A 22,896-nucleotide genomic window follows, 5' to 3' on the forward strand; every position below is an offset into this window, starting at 1 on the left:
TTCTATTATTTTTAACTTTTTTTTTTTGTCTATTTTTTTTTAGGGCTATACCTGCAGCATATGGAGGTTCCCAGGCTAGGGGTCGAATTGGAACTACAGCTGCAGGTCTATACCACAGCCACAGCAACGCGGGATCCAAGCCTCGTCTGTGACCGACACCACTGCTCACAGCAATGCCGGATCCTTAACCCACTGTGTAAGGCCAGGGATCGAACCTGCGTCTTCACGGATGCTAGTCGGATTCATTTCTGCTGAACCACAACGGGAACTCTGACCCTCTTGATTTCAAACATTAGAGTATGTCTCTTGACTTTTGATTTGGGAAATTCTATCACCATAACATGGCTCCAGCCACATCCAAATTCCCTCTGTTCTTTTGATTATCACGGAAAGTCCTGCTGGTTCCTGAGTCTAGAACACATTTTTATATCCTGTTCAACTGAAACCCAGAGTATGCAATATAGCTTCTTCAATAACACATACACACACACACACGTCATAAAACACACATCCTTTTAAAAATTACCAATGATATTTGCTATTCCATCGTACCCCATTCCACTTAAATTAACTCCGACCCACTACATTGATTTCATGATGTGCTAATGGGTTGTTGTGACCTGAAATGGGAAAAATGTTTTAATGGCCAACTCTCCTCCCTGAAACCTTTGTCTCAGGCCAAAGGCTATCATCTCCTGCCAGAAATCTTCACTCATTAGTTCATGTGTTTATTTTCCCATTCATTTTCAAAACCAAACGTTTACTGTTCTCTGATCTGCGCTGGCCCCTCTGCTGAGTGCTGGGCCAGATGCACTTCCTGTGGCTCAAGCTCAGGGACCTGGATTTGCAGTGGGAGTGATGGCCCTGCCTTTGAACTCTCAGTCTCTGAATCCTCCCTGCTCTCTTCAGTCCCTCAGCAGAGGCTGGCAGGCTGACTCACTGATCCACCTACCACTCACTGTGCTTGAGTCTGTGCCAACCCCTCTGCTAGGCATTCGATGCTTAACAAGGCGCGGGACACACAGAGTCCCCAACGCAATGGGGCACAGGTGCATGCCTTCTTGCGGGTCTAGTGCAGAGCAGGTGCTAATCACCGGTGACCCAACAGAGCTTGCCTGAGTTCTGTGAGCAGCCCCGAGGCTCTCTGAGCCTACCCATCCTTTCCTCTCCACGGGATCTGCCCCCTCCTAAACGGTACGATCCTCTGTCTCCTTTGGGATGAGTGCTCTGGTTGACTGCTCCTTTTTCTAAAGTCTCCCTGACTCCTGAAGTCTTTTCTCTTTGGGCTCAGTGTCCCCTACCCATGGACTTTCATAGCAACGTGTCCACCTCCAACTCCTTGCCTGAGGGGCTGATAACCTCTTAGGTTTTGAGGAGCCCGGGGAGACCTGACAACACTGTATTCCCTCTCTCACCGATACAGTGTCCCTGAATACAGGCTGAACTGGTATTCAGATAATGTGGGGGTGGTTCTTCCTCTTCCTATAATCTGCTAACCTGTCCAGCAGTAGCCAGCCACAAGTATGCACTGAATTGATCTGTCTGCCCTGTGTCCAGCCCTTTCCACCCAGTCAGTCCTTCCCAAGACAAGAGACACAACCAGAGTGGGTAACGGGAAACAGCTGCCTTGAGTGCTCTTTGCGGAGGAAACGTCTCACGCCACCCTCCCTCTGTGGCTGTCTGATCCCAAGGGCCACAGCCTGGGTCCTGTTACTTGTACTCGTTCAGAGGAGCCAGCTGGGGATCCATCTTCTGCCTACAGACCCAAGTGGCTCCTCTGCTCCCACTCAGGTCTCAATAGAGGGGGCCCCGTGCTGTATTCTTCCCATGAGTTTAGGGGCGGGAAGGGTGTTCCACTAGGCAGAAGGGCTCTAGGCACTTGGGCCAGGATGGGAAGATGGCACTCGAGCCCCTACTTTGGGGATGGTGGTTCCCCTGCCTGCTGCGCCCCTCTTACTTTAGATCATCTTAAGTCATTCGCGCCTCTGTCACCTTCTGTCTAGCTGAGCACGGCAGTGGCAGGATGTCAGAGTGACTCTGTTCACTAACCAGGTACTGACTCTGCTCTGGGCCAGGCACCGTGCTGGGCTCTGGGGACACAGACGAACCACACAGGATTGCTGACGGAGGCCTTATTCTAAGTCCACCTGGAAGTACCTCTGCTTAAGTTTCTCCAAGGAGTCCAGCCCAGCCCAGACTAGCCCAGGCCCCCTCTGCTTGCCTGGGGCCCTCACATCCCGGGGGCTGCTGCCCATCCTTTCCTGAGGTCCACACCCACTCTAGTGCCACTAGTGCTGGGTGCCGCACGGAAGCCTCAGGAATGCTCCATATAACTCCTGGTGTCACCCATGCATCTGGAGAAACGCTGCTGCGGTCAGGCCTCTGAGGAAAGGCTCTCTGGGGGGAGCCCTGGGCGCTGAGGATGGGCTGTCATGGTTCCCCCACAGAAGGGAGCTCCGGTCAGTTCCAACCTGACCTTGAATTCCTCTTCCCTCCATAGTCCCAGCCTGTCTCATGTGTGGGCCTCCCTGAGTCAGTCACATGGCTGGGGATCTGCAGAAGTAAAGGAGCTGCACCACTGGGGCTGCCCTTCCTTGCTGGGCTCAGAAGTGCCCCTGGGTCTCTGGGTGACAGCCTGCTTCCTGAAGCCTGTTAAATAGACTCCTGTTCAGACTACACAAATTGTGGTGCAGCACATGGGGTGCAGGAAAATATGGGGGGGGGCGGTTTCTGTCCCATATTCTTGTGATTCTTAAACAAAGGCACCCAGTTAGGTTCAGCCTGCCCATGAGAAACCCCACTCTCTGGAGAAGTGTCACTGGTGTCCTCCCTAACCAGGATCCCGGCTGACGGCTCTTTCCCTTCCTCAAAGAAGGACTCAGCCATCTAAACTGAGTTCCTCTCTAGGTGGCTGCTGCACTCTGCTGGAGGGCAGGTTACTCTCAAGTTTCACTTCCAATTTAGGAAGTGAAGTCAGAAGATCTTTGTAACATCATCACCACACCATCATCATCCCTACCACCCCATGTTCACCATCATCACCGCCACCCTCATGTTCACCATCATCATTACCATCATCATGTTCACCATCATCACTGCCACCTTCATGTTCACCATCATCATTACCACCCTCATGTTCACCATCATTATCACCACCCTCATGTTCACCATCATCACCGCCACCCGCATGTTCACCATCATCACCGCCACCATCATACAATTAGCGGGTATTTTTTGTGTGTGTGGATAGGTAGATTGAGACTTTAAGTATTTTCTGATTTTTCATTTAATTCTCAAGGCAACCCTGTACAATAGACATGATTACCCTGCTCTTATAGATGAGAAAATGGGAGCTCAGAGAACTTAAGGGATTTTCCTAAGGTCTCAACCTATAAGGTGGATGCAACAGACTTTAAATAAAGGTCTTGGTATTTTCACTAGGACAGACTGCTGCCAGAAAAGCCACCATTAACCTATCACTTATGCCCTAAGCCCTGTGCTAGGTGCCTTATCTCAGTTCATCTGTTCAATGGTTTTCAAGAAACTGTCGCTATCATTGCCAAGTTCATTGGAGGCGTGTACGCAAAGTTTAGATCATGTCCCTGGACCACAAAGAGCTAGTAGGAGGTACAACCAAGATTCAAACTGGGCTCTTTCTGTGATACCACATTCCTTCATAGGAGAGGAAAGAAACCCTCAACCCAAATCTGGCAACTGATTTCACTTTATCCCAGTGATGCAAAAAAGCAAAGCACTGTAGTATTGATTCAGAGCAAGACAATGGAACACCAAGCAGGTAGTCTAACGAGAAAAGCATCTGCTGCCTTGTATTTCTAGGTTTCCAGACACTTGGGTTTGTTTTACATAAAAATCTGTTTGGGCATACTTAATAGTGAAAGATAGCTGTTTCTTCTGAATCGAGACCAGTGAGGAGCAGGAGCATAATGATTCAGGCAAATGTTAGGTAAAAGGAATTTTTACAGTAACATTTGGAAGCTTCCGTTTTCCACTCACTTTAGAGAAAATACTATATTCCTGGTCCTGCCCTAAGTAATACAGGTTTGGAGAGATGGATGGTCTCTGCTTTCAAAGCATCTGTTATTTAACTGAAGGTGACAGATATCTAAACAACGATCTGGGAACTGACTTCTATGCCTGCTTCTGCTACTAATCTGTAATGTGATTTTAACAGATAATTTAACCTCTCTGGACTCCGAATCCTCAGTGAAAAATTAAGTAAAATAGATAATGTATCCATCTATCCTCCATCCCACCATCCCTCCCTCTCTCCTTCCTTCCATGTCTTTATTGTCCAAGGCAATATATGCATATTTATCTTGAGCAACTACTAAGTTATACAATGAGTAACATGCAGTCCTGTCCCGGCAGCCTCATTTTAGCGGGCTGACAGACATTGACATATTCCCTCTATGAAGCCACTTTGCCCAGGGCCATGTATCCAGTAGTGGCAGAGCCAGGATCTGAAACACAAGTTGGCCTGACTCCAAGGCCTATACTCTTTTCTCTCTGCTGAGTAGTCCATTTCTTCCAGTTTCTCAAATTCCCCACTTGACAGGCTTCATAAGGCAAGTCAGATGGGGAGAAACAATACTGAAATACTTGTGAAGGGGCCACATGATTGTGGCACATAAGCTTCAGGCTTGATAAGTGACCAGAGGACATGCAGAGGACACGGTCCCTTCTGGCACTGATCAGAAAGGCATGCCAGAATCCAACCAGAAGCCATCATAAGCCAATCAGGCATAGCCCTAGTCAGATCCCTTAATGGGTCCAGTGAAGAAAGGATGAGAAGGTAATATTCACCTTGGTAGGAGTAATACTTCTATCTCCAGTTGATTTAAAGAACTTACGCCACAGGAAGACCCAGAGACATACATACAAAATTACACAATTGAATAAAACAGCAGAAAGCTTCATATCCAGAGACAAAAGCAGGATTTCTGGCGAAGAGAAATAAATAGGTTGCTCCTCATTCTATTTCTGCTCCCAATTCTGTCACTTGACTAGCCTATGAATTTGGAGAGATCACCTAACCTCTGAGGTTCTCAATATTCTAGGGCTAAGCTGAAGGGTCTGGACTACATAATATCTTCATCTCTAAAAAGGTTAAAGTTCAAATCCTTTGATACTGTTGGATTTTGCCCCACCTGTTGGGCTTGGAGTACTCTTCCCACTTCACTTTGTATCCTGCCATCACTTCTTGTGAGAAAGGGCTGGAATGGTGGAAAGCATGTGCCCTGGGGTCCCAGCTCCATCATGTCCCAGGAGCCAGCCTTCTCCTTGGATTCCCAGCCACTCTGTGGGGATGATAATACCACTTCCCAGGGCAGCTCCCTGGGATTCCTTCTTAGGTCCCCACTCTTCCCCCCTTATACATTCTCCTTGAGCAAACTTGTGTGTGCTCATGATTTCAACTACTGTTTGTTTGTTGAAGGCTTCCAAATCAAGATCCTCAACCCTAACCTCCTGTGAGCTTCAAAATTACTTATAAACTACAGATAGATACTTCCTGTTGGGTGATCTAATGAAGTGCATCCCTTTCTTTCCCTGTCCATGAGCAAGGTGGACGTCAACACCTTGCTCCCAACTCTGCTCCTGCTCTCATGTCCCCAACCTGGTGTAGGCACCACCTCTACCAGGCATCTGAGTAAGAGACTCCTCTCTCCAGGATCCCTTGGACCCAGCTGATGATGAAGCCCTGCTGACTTCCCCTTTTAAATAGAACTGAGAATCTACCACTCATCCCTACCCCATCCCTACCCCATCATTCCCTTAGGGCAGGATCTCTCTGGCACAGAGTCTATGAGTGCTGGACTGAACTGGGGTGACTTTTAGAGAGAGCTCTGTGTGTATGAGGCATCACTAAATTGGAAGACATTTGAAAGAATTCTCATATCAGACAAAATAGACTGTAAAATAAAGACTGTTACAAGAGGCAAAGCAGGACACAATATAATGACCAAGGAATTGAGCCAAGAAGAAGACATAACAATTGTAAATATATACGCATCCAATATAGGATTACTTCGATATATAAGGCAAACGCTGATAGCCATAAAAAGAGAAACCAACAGTAACACAGTAATAGTGGGGGACTTTAACATCCCACTTATAGCAATGGGCAGATTATCCAGACAGAAAATCAACAAGGAAACTCAGGCCTTAAATGACACCCTAGACCAGATGGACTTAATTGATATTTATAGAACATTTCATCCGAAAACAGCAGAATACACATTCTTAAGTGCACATGGAATGTTTTCTAGAATAGATAACATGCTGGGCCACAAAGTAAGACTTGGTAAATTTAAGAAAATTGAAATCATATCAAGCATCTTTTCTGACCACAACATTATGAGACTAGAAATCAACTACAGGGAAAAAAACCCGTTAAAAACACAATCTTGTGGGAGGCAAAACTATATGTTACTAAACAGCCAATGGATCACCAAAGAAATCAAAGAGGAAACAAAAAAAAATAGCTAGAGACAAAGGAAAATGAAAACATGATGATGATGATCCAAAACCTACGGGACATACACAGCAAAAGCAATTTTAAGAGGGAAATTTATAACAATACAATCACACTTCAGGAAACAAGAAAAAAACCCCAAAAAACCTAACTTTGCACCTAAAACAACTAGTGAAAGAACAAACTAGTAGAAGGAAAGAAATCATAAAGATCAGAGCAGAAATAAATGAGATAGAGATGAAGAAAACAATAGAAAAAAATCAATGAAACTAAAAGCTAGTTCTTCGAAATGATAAACAAGTCAATGAAATTAGAAATGTACAATTGAAACCACAGAAATACAAAGGACCATAAGAGACTACTAGAAGCGACTCTTTGCCAATAAAATGGACAACCTAGAAGAAATGAGCAAATTCTTAGAAAGGCACAATCTACCAAGACTGAACTAGAAAGAAATAGAAAATATGAACAGACCAACCATGAGTACTGAAAATCAAACTGTGATTTTAAAACTTTCAACAAACAAAGTCCAGGACCGGATGTTTCACAGATGAATTCTATCAAACATTTCGAGAAGAATTAACACCTATCCTTCTGAAACTATTCAAAAAAATTGCCAAGGATGGAATGCTCCCAAACTCATTCTATGAGGCCACCATCACCCCGACACCAATACCAGACAAAGATACCACAAAAAAGAAAATCACAGGCCAATATCACTGATGAACTGGGATGCAAAAATTCTCAACAAAATACTAGTAAACATAAACTAACAATACATCAAAAGAATCATACACCATGATCAGGTGGGATTTATTCCAGCGATGCAAGGATTTTTCAATATCTGCAAATCAACCAGTGTGATATACCACATTAACAAATCCAAGAATAAAAACCACATAATCATCTTGAGAGATGCAGAAAAAACTTTTGACAAAAAATTCAACACCCATTTTTTATTAAAAAAACAAAACAAAACAAAACAAAACCTCTCCAGAAAGTGGGCATAAAGGGAACCTACCTCAACACAATAAAGGCCATATATAACAAAAACCACAGCTAACATCATTCTCTATGGTGAAAAGATGAAGGTATTTCCTCTGGGATCAAGAATAAGACAAGGATGTCTGCTCTCACCACTTTTATTCAGCACAGTTTTGGAAGTCCTAGCCATAGCAATCAAGGGAGAAAAAGAAATAAAAGGCATCCAAATTGGAAAAGAAGTAAAACTGTTACCATTTGCAGATAACATGATACTATACATAGAAAATCCTAAAGCTGCTACCAGAAAACTACTAGAGCTTGTCAATGAATTTGGTAAATTTTCAAGATATAAAATTAATTCATAGAAATCTGTTATGTTACATTTCTATACACTAAAAATGAAAGATCACAAGAAAAATTAAGGAAAAAATCTCATTAACTATTGCATCAAAAATAATAAAATATCTAGGAATAACTCTACCTAAGGAAGCAAAGATCTGTACTCTGAAAACTGTAAGATACTGATGAAAGAAATCAAAGATGACACAAACAGATGGAAAGACATACCATGTTCTTCAATTGGAAGAGTCAATATTGTCAAAATGACTATACTACCCAAGGCAATCTATAGATTCAATGCAATCCCCATCAAATTACTAATGACATTTTTCACAGAACTGGAACAAATAATTAAAAAATTTATATGGAAACAAAAAAGACCCCAAATAGCTAAAGCAATGCTCAGAAAGAAAGATGGAACTGAAGGAATCAGGTTCCCTGACTTCAGGCTATACCACAAAGCTACAGTCATCAAAACAGTATGATACTGGTACAGAAACAGAAACATAGTTCAGTGGAACAGGACAGAAAGCCCAGAAACAAACCCACACACCTATGGTCAATTAACCTATGACAAAAGAGGCAAGAATATACAATGGAGAAAAGACAGTCTCTTCAATAAGTGGTGTTGAGAAAACTAAACAGCTAATGAAAAACAATGAGATTAGAGCATTCTTTTACATCACACACAAAAATAAACTCAAAATGGTTGAAAGACTTAAATGTAAGATAACTACAAATCTCTTAGAGGAAAACATAGGCAGAATACTCTGACATAAGTCACAGCAATATCTTTTTGAATCCACCTCCTGGAGGAATGAAAATTAAAAAAAACCCAAATGGGACCTAATTAAACTTAAAATCTTTTGCACATCAACAGAAACTGTGAACAAAACAAAAATTCAGTGCACAGAATAGGAGAAAATAGTTGCAAATGAAGCTATCAACAAAGGATTAATCTCTAAAATATAACAACAGCTCATGCAGCTCAATATCAAAACAAACAAAGAACCCAATTAAAAAAAGGGTGGAAGATCTAAATACACATTTCTCCAAAGAAGACATATAGATGGCCAAAAAGCAGATGAAAATGTGCTCAACAGTGCTAATAGAGAAATGCCAATCAAAACTACAATGAGGTATCACCTCACACTGGTCACCATCATAAAGTCTATAAATCATCATCATCATGTCTATAAATGCTGGAGAGGGTGCGGAGAATGGGAACCCTCCTACACAGTTGGTAGGAATGTACACTGGTATAACCACTATGGAGAAGAGTCTGGAGATTCCTTAAAAAACTAAAAATAGAATATGATCCAGCAATCCCGCTCCTGGGCCTCTACACAGAGAAAGCAGAATTCAAAAAGAAACTTGCACCCCGATGTTCACTGCAGCACTATTTACAACAGTTTAGACATGGACACAACCTAAAGGTGTCCATCAGTAGAGGCATGGATAAAACAGATGTGGTACATATATACAATGGAATAGTATTCAGCCATCAAAAGAATGAAATCATGCCATTTGCAGTAACATAGATCGACCTAGAGATTTTCATACTAAGTGAAGTCAGACAAAGACAAGTCTCATATGAGACCACTGATATGTGGAATCTTAAGAAATGATATAAATGAACTTATTTACAAAACAGAAACAGACTCACAGGCTTTGAAAACAAATTTACGGTTATCAAAAAGGGCAGGTGGGGGGAGAGAGAAATTAGGAGTTTGGGATTAACATATACATACGACTATATAGAAAACAGACAACTAACAAAGACCTACTATATAGCACAGGGAACTCTCCTCAATCTTCTGTAATAACCTAAAGGGGAAAAGGGTCTGAAAAAGAATGGAGATCTATCTATCTATCTATGTATATAGACATGTGTATGCATAACTGAATCCCTTGGCTGTACACCTAAAACTAAAAAAACATTGTAAATCAACTGCACTTCAATAAATAATAAGCCCTACAGGGGAAAAAAAAAAAAAAAAGAGAAAGATCATAAATTCCTCCTGCTTGGAAACCTGAACCAAGTTCACGGGCCCTGATCTGGGTGGCAGAGAACAGAGAACTGCCTCTTGCTGACTCCCTTCATGCCCCTGGGTCTTTGCACGAGCTGTTCCCTCTCCCTGGAAGCCCCCTCTCTCTCCCTTGCTGAGCGAACGATTTCTCATCTTTAAGATTCAGTTCTTCAGTCTCAGCCTTCCCTCTACCCAGGAACACCCTCTCTATGCTTCTGGAGTACCCTGGGGGCACAGTTCTGGCCAATCACACTGGAAAGGCTTTTTGTCCCCCTAGTGGGACTGTGAGCAATCAATAGGCAGGGACTGTCCTCCACTCGTCTCTGTGATTCCAGCCCAGGACCTGGCACGGGAGAGACCTCAGTAAAAAACTGTCCAAGAGACCTCCTAACTGAAAACTTGTGGAAGAGTCAGGGGTCTGTGGCCTGGGATGCCAGCGGAGGCATGCCCACCCCAGCCTCACACAGTCTCTAATGTCGGCCCCGCAGGAGCGCAGTGTCAGTGCTTTTCAGCTCATCTGGAGACCGCAGCATCAGTAAGAGCTGACTGCAAAGTGGGTATTGATCCAAGATCCCCTTGGACCTTTGATTTCTCACTCTCTCCATCTATCACCCAGTGAGAACAGCAAAACTTGGCTCGTAAAAATTCCAAATGGCTTGGATAGCAGTTTTCTAAATGTGGGGACCTGAGGCTACTTCCCTGCCCACCCCTGCCCCTGACATGCCCCCAGGAGACTTTGATGCCCACCCTCCTGGCCTCCCCCAGCCCCCACCCACCCAAACGTGGCCCCGGAGGCGAGTCGCTTCCCCTTCAGAAAGCTACGGCCAGAGCTGGACTCACCCTCCGTCAAAGGGGTTCTCCCCGGGGATGATGTGTGTGCTGTCCCGGCCCACGAGGAACTTGATGCGGTCGTAGAAGGAGTGCAGGTTCTGCTGGGACACGGGGGCCTGGGTCTCCTGGATGATGTCCAGAGGGTCGGGGGAGCCCAGGCACAGCGGGTTGACATGGCAGAGGGGCTGCAGGCAGCAGTCGGGGTCCATGCAGTCCACCAAGCCATCTGCACGGGTGACAGAGCATAGGGTTTATGTGGCTGTGTCCCATCAGCATTGTTTGTCCACAGTGTCTTCATTCACTTCTCGAGCTTCCATCATGGAAAAACTTTATTAAGGGCCAGGGCCCTTGCTGGGCACCGAGGAGATTCGGTGCCTCTCCGAATCAGATCAGGTCTTAGCCCACCAGTCTAGTGGGAGAGACAGACAAGTCAGTGGGCAACGTGACAGGTGTTATTATTTTTTTTTCCAGAGAGATAGAGAGAATTATATATAGATGAAGGCCCAGAGGTGAGCACTGGAGTTGCTAAATGCCATGGCTGGGTTCAGGGGTGCGGGGAACAGCACGAGATGAGGCTGCGAGGCTGGCGGGGAGCAGACAGCGGGGCTCCCTGGGCCAGGTTAGGGAGTTTGCATTTCACCCTCGGGACAGGGGGAGCTGCTGAGAGGTGTTAGCTAGGGGGTGACGCTGTCTGATGTGCACCTGCTGAAGGAACACCCCCGGCATCAGGAGGGGGGCTGAATGGAGCCCAAAGTGGAAGCGGGCGGGTCCAGGAAGGGGGTGCTGTTGATGCCACATGGGAAGAATAATGGTTCCTGAGACTGGAGCAGGAACAGTGGAGGCTGGAAGAGCGGGATGGTTTGGAGAGACACCGAGGAGGCAAAGACAGTAAGACCTGGCGGTCGGCTGGCCTGGGCTGGGGAGGAGGCAGCGCTGCGGAAGGAGACTCAGCTCTGCCTTCTGTGACAGGGGCTTTCTGAGTTTGCCGGATGGCTTCAGGTCACTGACCCAGTTGTCATTTGCAGGGAATTCTCTTTACCACACGGGTGGATGTCTTTAGGACTGAAAATGATATGACAGCTTCCAGCTTCTCAAAGTGCCAAGAAAGAAATCCGACCAGAGCTCAAAATTTTGGTCTCATTATCTGAAAGTGCTCTTACAGGCCCCCAACAGAATAGCTTAAAATAGATAACAGACCAGGGATCAGCAGATACTGCCCAGAGTGGGAAGAGGGAAGGCCTGGGGGCACAGTCTGTGTGCTTTGTAGGCAGAGAACAGTCTAAGCAGGCGCGCATCTGCAGGTGGGAATTCTGCCTCTCCTGCCTCCCAGCTGTGTGGCTCTGGGCAAACTTCCCACCACCCTGGGGGCATGGATCCTGCTCTGGTTATCTCTGCTGTACCCCAGCACTTAGCATAGGTGCTAAAACATGACTGTTAAATAAATGCATGAATTGAAATTGAATGAATTCACCGACAAGTGAATCCAGAGGATGAACCAAATAGCAGTCCATAAAAAGCAGAAAAGCCTTCTCTGTTCAATTCAATTAAACAGTATAGTATGATGGGAGGATCATACTGGGCTCAGAGACTGAAGGTCAAGTTCCAGCACTGCCCCTGAGAAAGACACTGGATAGGTTCCTGTACGGAACCTCTCTGAGTCCCCGTCTCCCCATCACTGACATATTCTCTTACTTCTGTCTCCTTGGATTTATAACATAGAAGCTGCCCACCAGCAAGTGCCTGGGCACTGGCTAGACTGGGTGCCCCCTGACCCCCCCACAGGCAGCACCCCTGAGCCTCCGTACTAGCCTCGGGGTGCTGAAGCCTCAGGCAAGCTACCTGACCTCCCCGAAATCCAGTTTTTTCCCTTCGTAATACATTAGGATGACAATCCTGCGGCTTTCTCTCCCAGCTTTTGCACGGCATCTAAGAACTGCGATATGATCTCAAGGAGGGCGGGACAGTGGTAAAGAGTGGGAGCACCCGAGCCAGGCTGAGGTCAAGGCCTTCCTCTGAAACTTACTACTGTGACCTTGGGCAGGTTGCTTACATTCTCCGGCTTCAGTTTCCCACACCTCTTACAAGTGGACGATAAGAGTGAGAGTCACAGGTTTTCTTACACAAACGAAAAGCATAGTATATATTCCCAACTCTAGCAGAGTTCTTAACACACAGGAAGTACTTAATCCGAGGCAGCTCCCCTTCCCCAACCCGGAACCTAGAACGAGGCTCATCAAAGCGAAAGGCCATCTGTCCTGTGCTCACTGGCCAGCTTCATCCTGAGATGCGGAGGAAAGGCCTCCCCTCACCCCAGCTCTGTGCTGAGTCCCAACTTGTGGCTCCCATCCCAGCTCCCAGATACACCGGCTAACTGCCTAGCCAGGCACCTGTCTTCGCCTGTAGTCGCCAGGCTCCATCACACACTCCCGTGCTGCCCCTGTCAGACACGGCTTAAACACATAATTACAGCCCGAGCCGAGGGTTATTTGCATTCTGCTATTGATGTTAGCATGACAGATTCAGCTGCCGCATCCATAACTCTGCAGAAATGCTCCATTATTCAATCCCAGCGAGAAGGGACGCTGACCATTAAATCAGCTAGCACAATTGAAGGGCCGTGAAAAGTCATGGCTAATTTGAAATTTTATTAGCTCTTGCCTGCTCTTGTTTACCACCGAAGCAGTCCCTGGAAGCCAGTCTTTTACCTCTTTATAAACACTCTGCTCTGTGGCACCCTGGAAGAACTGCTTCCTGTCCTCAGGTCCTGGTTGGAAAGTGAGCAGGAAAGATTATTATTACTGTTAATATTTGTACTAAACAATGGGGATAATCACAGCTGCCGCTTTCTCAGCACCAGGCATCGTGCTAAATGCTTTACAAGGAATGTTTGCACGGAACGTGATAGTGAATGTCAACTCTGCGAAGGAGCCAAGGTCACCACCATCGCCCCCACTGGAGAGAGAGGGAACCAGAGGTTTGAAGTGGTAAAGTAACTGGGTCAAGGTCACACAGTCAATCAGTGAAGAAGGTGACTCAGAACTTGAATTAAATTCTTTCTGAAACAGGGACAGTTCTCTGGTCCTGAAGAGACTGAGGACCTATTTTGTTAAGTGGAAGAAATGAATTTACGAGCCTTGCTGAGATGCTACGACACTTGGGGTGACTGCCATCACAGCACTCAGCCCACGCCCCAGACCGTAATTCTGATTTTTCTCTGCCTCCCCTCACGGTGAGCTCCTGGAGATGGCGGCCGACTCATTTCGGGATTACTGCCCTAGCTTTCAGCTTCATCCTTGCCTCTGGAATCTGGGACTCCCCACACTCCTTAATTCTTCCCTTTTTATTTATTTATTTATTTTATTTTCCCACTGTACAGCAAGGGGGTCAGGTTATCCTTACATGTACACATTACAATTACATTTTCCCCCCAGCCTTTCTTCTGTTGCAACATGAGTATCTAGACAAAGTTCTCAATGCTATTCAGCAGGATCTCCTTGTAATTCTTCCCTTTTGAAAAACAAATTCAGCAATGCATTTTATTTTTGTATTTTTGTATTTTCTAGGGCTGAACCCACAGCATACAGAGGTTCCCAGACTAGGGGTCGAAACGGAGCTGTAGCTGTCAGCCCACGCCACAGCCACAGCAACCCAGGATTGGAGCCACAGCTGCAACCTACACCACAGCTCATGGCAACGCCGGATCCTTAACCCACTGAGCGAGGCCAGGGATCGAACCCGCAACCTCAAGGTTCCTAGTTGGATTCGTTAACCACTGAGCCATGATGGGAACTCTGAGCAATGCATTTTAAAATCAAATTGCTGCTCCTTGTGGTCAGAGGGCCTCTGTGATGATTTAGTTGGCCATTCTGCTAGAAATGAAAGTCTCAGCGAGGGCTCTGAGCTTCGGTTTGCCCGTGTGTGAGGTGAACCGTCAGACCTACCGCAGAGAGATGCTGGGAGGACTAGGTAAGTGCCTGGATGGGGAGCACTTCACACCATGACCAGCACCTAAGTAAGCGCTTTATAAATAAATACTAGTTACCACTAGCTCCGGGCCAGGTGCTTCCCTTGAACAGGGATCCGGGGAACAGAGCGCCCCTCTCTCGACCCACCTTTCAGGGCAGCCTTTTCTGGACAAGGTCTGTCTGGCTTGGGAGAAGGGAACCAGAGGAACACAGCCATAGGGACACACCTGTGAGTCAGGGAAGCAGCGACCTCAGGGGACATGAAGATGGGGGTTCTCTAAAGTGGGGGCATCAGCGCGGGGCGCTTGTAGCAGAGACCCTGGGACTGTGGAGTTGCTGACTCATGCTTCATGGCTTAGAGAGATTAATGCGGCCAGGAGCACTGGCCCCAAACCTCCCTACACGGATGCTCCCTGATCGTGCACTTGGCAAATATTTGCCGAGTCATAAATGTGGGCTAAACCTCCCCTGACAGAGATCATCATAGGTGAAATACAGATTTTAGGAATGAGCAGGGCCCACACAATTTATATCAAAGTCTCAGTTTACGCGACCAGCTTCCAGGCAAAGCCCTATCCATATTTTCAAATGCTGCACGGGGCAGCCCGCAAGAGGGCACACGGTGGCTCGATAGGAAGACTCTGCCGCAGTGTCAGTTTCTTAGGCATTGATGACAAATTTTAGAAAAGTTGTAGTAAGAGGAATAAGTATGTTTGGGGGACAGAAAAGTAAATTTGGGGGTAAACTAGAAACCCATCAATGTGTGGTTTTCGAGATTCTCTGGTTTTGGCTCAACTGGAGACATTTACATTTTCCAAACACTTAATTGTATGTTACATCCAAGTTGATGTCCAGCCAAAGTCCGTCTTTCCTTTATTTACTGTTCCCATTGAGAGACCCTCATTATCACAGCAGCAAAAACAAAGACCAAAAATCCACCAGGAAAATAAAGCGGGTTTTCTTCTCTTTCCTCCAAATTTTCTAATAAAACCCCAAACCCCAACTTCTGGGAAATAATATTTTCCCCCAGAAATGTCCTTTTTCCTGGTTGTTAAGAAGGCCTCCTCTCTCTCTCTCTTTGGACGGAGAAAATTTAGAGGGGCAGCTAGAGGTGACAGAGGCCAGTCAGGCTCCTAGAGGGCAGGAGGGACCGTGATGCCACGCCAGGCAGTGGCCTCTGCTGGGGGATGGGGTGGGCAGGGGAGCAAAGGGAAGGGAGAAGGAAATGGCCAGGAAAAAGGTGGAATAGAGAGTAAAAAAGAAAGCTGGGGGGGGGGAGGAAGGGAGGGAAAAAGGGGGGGGGGCAGGTCTCTGGGGCAGTAGAGGAACATTCCAGAGCGAGTCTTGTGCCCCTGAGCCCTTGGTGCTAAGATGCCTCGTGGTGCACAGAGCACTGGCTTCTGCTGACACTTCCACGTATGTGCTGTGCTACCGACTTGAAGATGGGGCCCAGCCATCTCCTCTGACACCCCCCCTCAATGCCCGTCCTGCTGGTGGGCATCACCGGACCTTGGAGAGTGCCAAGCAGAGAAAACAAATCCAGGCTGGACGCCTGAAGACAGGGGTCCTTCCCCGAGCCTGTCAGTCTCCTGCCATAAGACCTTGGGCCTATCCCTTCCTGCGTCTGAGACACAATTTACTCCCATAAAACCAGGACAATAAGCCCTGCTCCTCTTAGGGTTGCTGAAGGTCTCCTGGGCTGTGAGAGTAAACGGGTAACTCAGTGAAAGGAGGTTCGGTCTCTTCCCCACACCCGTGGCCGTGCCTGGCGCTCACTATGCAGGAATTGGGGATGCCCTCTGCAGTGGGTCCCAGTCCTGATTGGAGGTGGCTTCTAGTTCGTTTTGTGACCTTAGCAGCGGTCAGGGAGGGGCGGGACCGTGGGCGACCATCTCCTCTCTACTAACAGTGTTCTCAGCAGTCAGGTGGGGGCGGAGGGGGCAGCCTGTGAGGCTGACCAGCCTGATGGCCACCTCCTGGCCTTGCTGTGCCACAAGCCCGTCTCCCCTGGCGGCCAGCCTGCTGGAACTTTCACAGCGGGTGATAGGCAGGCACGGGAGTTCTCTTGAAGGAGGTGATTCAGCTGGCCTTCTCATCCTTGCAAAAGAGGGCACAGGGGTCGGGTTAGGGGAGTTACCCAACATCACGCTGCTAGGGAAGTGGCAGTGGCCCTGGTCCCCTATCTCTCCAAATCCAACTGTTAGGCCCTAGTCCACAATCCATGTCTCTTTCTCTATCATTGCTTTGGACATCTTGGCTCCCCAGTCCTGTCCCCACCCACAGAGGCCAGGGACTGACGTGTTTATTTCTTATCCCAAATGCATAGCACAGGGCCCTCGGCACAGTGAGTCTCGTATCTGTTGAGCGAACGAAACAATGAGTGAATCGTTGTGTGAGGTTCCCAGATCAAACAGCTCCATCCATTGGCCAGGGCCCATCAAGGGCCGTGGGGCGTGGTGGATCCACTCCTCCAGGAAGAACTCATTCCTCTCCTCGGAGAGGAGGCACCGGGGACTGGCCTTTTCTGTTCCTTCAGCACCTGTCACGTGGCTGGCAGGCCCCGTGCTAGGCACTGGATGGATGGGAAGGAAATAGTCACACATCCAACGGCAGGTCAGGAACAACCGTGTGCTGGGAAAGAAGGAAGCAGAGAGGGCGGGGGGACCTAAGATTGGGAGCCCGGTGCGGGCTGAGGGCTGTGATATGTCCTGGAAGAAGGAATGCTGAAACTGAGACCAGAGCATCGACAAGAATGAGTCAGAAGGAGAGCAGATTTAGAGACGGTCTGGTTTAGCAGTGGGTTTGGGAAATCTGTGGAGTAGTAAATGCTTTTCATCAGAGTTGTCTGTATGGTTCCTTAACCTGATGATCCCACGGACAGGGGATAACAAGCCCATCCAGCTCTCTGCAGGCTTAGCTCCTCCCCAGGCTCCAAACCCATCAGCCAGCCTCATCTCGTGGCCTGCCGTCTCTAGAGCAGGCTGTGGGCAGCATCTGGGGAGGCCTTGGGGTAGGTGGGGTGCCGTGTGGAGGGTGGAATGTGCTTCCCAGTCTGTACATATCTGGGAGAAGTTTTTGTCATTTGCTATTGTAAATTCTGTGCCTTCTTTGAAAAGAAGATTTTTGCAAAAATCTTTATCTGCTCCTTGGAACACAGGATTTTTAAAGGTCAATTTCTCTCTTGTCTCTTATCACAAGAAGCGTGGTTTAGAGATGGGCTGAAGGGTGACCACACTCTACGGCTTTATGTGAACTCTTTTTCCAGTGATGGGAGGTGGGGGAGGCAGGACAGAGAGCTTTATTCTCAGTTTTCCTGAAATTTCTCCTTCCAGGCTGCATCTATCAATTATCTACATTGCAATCCACGATTGTTTTTTTTTTTTTTTTTTATGAGACCAACAGTATCTAACGAGATGAATATACCCTGAGGCTGCTTGAAGATCCTTTATTGAAAGGGGCCTGGTTACTTAAATGCCAGTGTTTTTGTTTTGGCTTCCTCTTTATAAACATAGCTTCTATCCTCCTTCTAGCTCTCCCACGGATCCACCGTGTGACTTTGGGAAAACCATGTCAGCTCAGCGAGCCTTGGTTTCCTGCACGTAAATATCTACCCTGCAAGTGTTTTGCGAGGCCCTGGAGCTCATGGACACCAGGTCCAGCACAGGGCCTGGTGCTTAGAGATGCTCTCTAAACGTCGCCTCTTATTTTCCTTTCTGTACATGCGAATCTTTTTCCTTCTAGCAGTGAGCATGTGACAATGTGGAATGCAAAATTTAAGAGATGAAAAAGGTCAAAATACATTATTACAGGGAGAAATACAGTATAATCATAGGCCCAAAAAGTAGCATATAACATTCTATAGAGGATGTAATTCCAAATTTGAAAATCATTACTTATAAATAAATATATATTCCTTATATAATAAACATCATGCTTTTGAGATTACAGGTGGACAGGAGCAGGAAAAAGAGAACTGACATTTGCAGGTGATGCACCGAGGCTTAGAGAAGCTCAATAACTCATTCAAGGTCATGCCACCAGCAAATGGAGGAGGCAGGATTTGAACTCAGATGAGCTGGGTGCAGATCCTATACTCTGACATCTCTGTGCTGTGTTCCTTCTCCAGGGATTTAAATATATCACCTGCAGTCCTTACAGCAACCCTACAACGTAGGCCTTATTATTCTTTTTTTTCTTTTGGTCTTTTTGGGGCCATTCTGGCAGCATATGGAAGTTCCCAGGCTAGGGGTCGAATCAGAGCTGCAACTGCCAGCATACACCACAGACACAGCAGCACAGGATCCAAGCCGCATCTGTGACCCACACCACAGCTCATGGCAATGCCGGATCCTTAACCCACTGAGCGAGGCCAGGGATTGAACCTGCGTCCTCCTGGATCCTAGTTAACTGCTGAGCCGTGATGGGAACTTCCTTATTATTCTTATTTTATAGGCACTTAGCATCTTTGGGGCACAGCGTCTCCACTCTGAAATGGGCACGAACGCCCCCATTGGAGGTCAGTGTGTAACACACAAGAAGGTGCCTGTGACAGCACTTCCCAGAGGGCTTCCTAAAGGGACCCGCATGAAGACAGAACATCTTTTTCGTCAAGGGGGCCACACAGAGGACCTGACATTGTGCGGTGACTGGGGGCCTTTGCCCTGCCAGCCTGCTCTGCTGATCCCTCTCACTAACCAGTGCTCTGACCAGCTCCATTGAATGGCAGCTAAGAGAGGGCCAGGGAACCGGGAGTCACGGTCAGGGTCTGAGTTGCCCTATAAAACCTAGAACAACCATAAGCGAGAAGAGAAACAAAGTCACACGGCTAAACCCAACTCAGCCATACTGCGTTAACTTTTTCTTTTTGGTCTACATTTAAAAACACTGTAACATATTCCAATGAAGCTTGAAATTCAAGTTTAATTTGTAAAATATTGCTTTAAGCCTAGCAAATTGGGAAAGAAGAGAAACTAGGAGTTCGCAGATAACTTGAAGAGCCATGGCAGGTTTAACAACGGAGCTGTCAGTTGAGGTCTGAAAAGCCTCGTGTGGCCAGACCTCATGGGCTGTGCAGTTTCTGCCACCCGGCAGCTGTGCCACCTGTCACTAAGCCCTAGCTTCCCTGTCGTAAAGAAACAGTAAGGGGATAAGAACGTCACATACCTCCCAGTGTTGCTGGGTGGGTGCACGATTCCTTTGCAAACTGAAACGACACGTAAGTTATCATTGGTATCCCCTGGTCTGCTCTACGGTACAATTTTTTTCCTTCTTGTGGCCACACCTGCAGTATATGGAAGTTCCCAGGCTATGGGTCGAACTGGAGCTGCAACTGCTGGCTTATACCACAGACACAGCCATGTGGGATCGGGATCGGAGCCACATTTGTGACCTACACGCAGCTTGAGGCGACGCCGGAACCTTAACCCACTGAGCGAGGCCGGGATCGAACCCACATCCTTACAGACGTTATGTTGGGTTCTTTGTCTGCGGAGCCACAATAGGAACTCTTGTTGTAGCCTCTTTAAATTCGAGAAAGCCCTCACACTACACGCCTAGGAGGGGACAAATCTCTAGGAGGAAGTGGTCCACAGATGGTGCAGAATGGCTCGTCTTGGTCCTGGTCCCGCTGGGTTAATGGCTTTCTGCGTGACTTAGATGTGTATGAAGTCCCCTCCCCTCTTCTGGGCCCCAGTTTCCCTGTCTGTACCGTGCAGGGGAGCAGCGGAGGGAGCTGAAATCTGCGTCCTCTGTCTCCTCCAGTCCTGTTACTCGACATCAACCTCTGCTAAATCCTCCTCCAAACCCCTGGGTCACATCCGCCAAAAGCAATCACTCAGCGAGACGCTAACATTTCTTCCCCCTCCACGCTGACTTACTTATCTGGGATTCTGCCGTGTCCCAGGCCGTGGCTGAAATGAAAGCCCTTGTTTCATTCTGCCTCCATTAGATTTAGTTGTTTGGACAACAATTTCTTCCCAATGACTGTGGGCGTCCTGAGGGAGAAAAGACTGGGCCACATTCATCAGGCTTTCTACCCTCTCAGAAGGAGCGTGGTGCCTGGCGGACAGCAGGGGCCCAGCAAATGTGTGCTTGACAGAATGGAAAAGAGCCAAGCGCTAAATGTGGCTCACTCTTGCGTCACCTTGGACAGTCTGCTGTTTCTCCCTCCACCAAAACTGTCCCTGTCTGGCCAAGACCCAGAATGGTAGAGGCCAGGGAGGATGGAGCTTGGCCCCCTCCAGGACCCGGGGACAGTTTAACCCCTTGCCATTGTTTCATCTGTGCCACCCTGCAAAGCAGGGTCCCCCTGCTCCTTCCCCTTGGTTCCCCCAGTGGATGGAGAGTCCACCACACTGAGAGGGTCCTGAGGGGACATGTCCCCTCATCTTGCTGTTGACCAGGTCAGGCTCCCTCGACAACCTGGTCTCCCTGCTAACCGTCTCCCCAACTGTGATCACCCCTGAGATGTCTTTCTGGCCGGACTGGAAGCCCCACAAGACAGGACTACACCCCAGCTTCCAGGAGGGTACCCAGGCATTTGATAACATCGGCTGAATGAGTAGACGCTCCTTTATCACAGCAATGGTCCTGCTGCATTGCAACTGCGTGCTATTTCTCCCTCCAGGCTGTGAATGTCACATAGACAGGGAGAGTGTCTTAGCTGTCTCTGAAGCCCCACGACCCAGGTCGGGGGCCAATGTAGAGTAGACATGCAGTTAATGTTGGCTGAGTGAGTGAATGAACTCAGGTAACAGTACTATTGCATGGCCCTGCTAAAAAGTATGTGGTACATACATACAATGGAATATTACTCAGCCATAAAAAGGAAGGAAATAATGCCATTTGCAGCAACATGGATGGGCCTAGAAACCATCGTACTAAGTAAAGTTAGTCAGATAGTGAATGACAAACATATATCATTTATAAGTGGAATCTAAAAAAAGATATAGATGAACTTATTTGCAGAACAGAAATAGACTCACAGACTTTGAAAAACTTATGGTTACCAAAGGGGACAGGTGGGGGGGGGGTAGGAGGGATGGACTGGGGGTTTGGGATGGGCATATGCAACACACTGAGGTATATGGAATGATCAGCCAACAGAGACCTGCTGTATAGCACAGGGAAGTCTATCCAACATTCTGTGATAATCTATGTGGGAAGAGAATCTAAGAGAATGGATATGTGTGTGTGTATGACTGAATCACTTTGTTACACAGTGGAAATTATCACAGCCTTGGAAATCAACTATACTTCAATAAAACGTTAAAAAAAGTATGCAAAATTTCATCCCCGTTTGTATCATGCTCCATCGATGGAGGAGATATATTCTCTTACACTTGGGAATTTTCTGATTGTTCTTTTCCAGTTCCTGGTGGTTCATCTCCACAGCAGCTGAAGGAGGCTGTGGATCTCTGGATTCTAGATGAGCCCTGTGTCCTAGCATGAAAAGCCCTTTCTCCCACCGAAGCTGTGTGGCTTTGGGCTCCTGTGTGCTCTCGCCATGTCACCACTGAGGGGGCCCGACACTGGGAAGGCTGGCTCTGAAGGACGATGAACAGAAGATGCACCAGCACTGCGGTTCATGGAAGGGGATAAATGACCCTCGTTTTATAACCTCTCCTGGTAGGTGTGTTGTGGGGGAGGTGCACCCTCTCCCCACATTTCTCAAGGACACGCAGATCTTTTGCTGCTCAGATATTCAGCGGCTGTCTGAGGCTTTGGCTAAGACCCTGCATTCCTGAGAAGGGAACGACCTCACGGTATGGGGCCTCTCCCTTCCTCTTCCAGCTACACGACTGCCAGTGCTCATCATGGGATTGCGTCCACACAGGCAACGCGAAGGGGAATGCCGAGGAAGGCAGGCACATCCTTCAGGCTGGGCATCTCTTTCCCACGAAGAGCAAATACGACCGTCCTGTACTTGCCTGAAGGCAGGGCTACTTGGTACCGTTCTCTGCTTTGCCCATGATGTTTTCTCTGACTGGAAGGTCCTTTCCTTTTGGAGAAATACCTGCCTACTCGAGCACTACTTTCTTTCTTTCTTCCTTCCTTTCTATTGTTCTTTCTCCCTCCCTCTCTCTCTCTCCTTCCTTCTCTCCTTCCTTCCTTCCATGGAAGTTCCAGGGCTAGGGGTCTAATCGGAGCTGCAGCTGCCAGCCCTCACCACAGCCACAGCAGCGAGGGACCTGAGCCACATCTGTGACCTACACCACAGCTGGTGGTAACACCATATCCTTAACCCACTGAACGA

General features: G+C 47.5%; 1 protein-coding gene across 1 annotated transcript in view; it reads right to left on the reverse strand.

Annotated features, from left to right (window-relative positions):
- TENM4 (teneurin transmembrane protein 4) overlaps positions 1-22,896 on the reverse strand; it is a 410,796-nt gene that overhangs the window by 91,589 nt on the left and 296,311 nt on the right. Inside the window, exon 14 of the mRNA XM_047751949.1 lies at positions 10,687-10,903. Within this exon, the coding sequence (XP_047607905.1) occupies positions 10,687-10,903 (217 nt within the window). The remainder of the gene's footprint in view (positions 1-10,686; positions 10,904-22,896) is intronic.

This window comes from Phacochoerus africanus, chromosome 11 (assembly GCF_016906955.1).
Source record: "Phacochoerus africanus isolate WHEZ1 chromosome 11, ROS_Pafr_v1, whole genome shotgun sequence".
Lineage (NCBI taxonomy): Eukaryota > Metazoa > Chordata > Mammalia > Artiodactyla > Suidae > Phacochoerus > Phacochoerus africanus.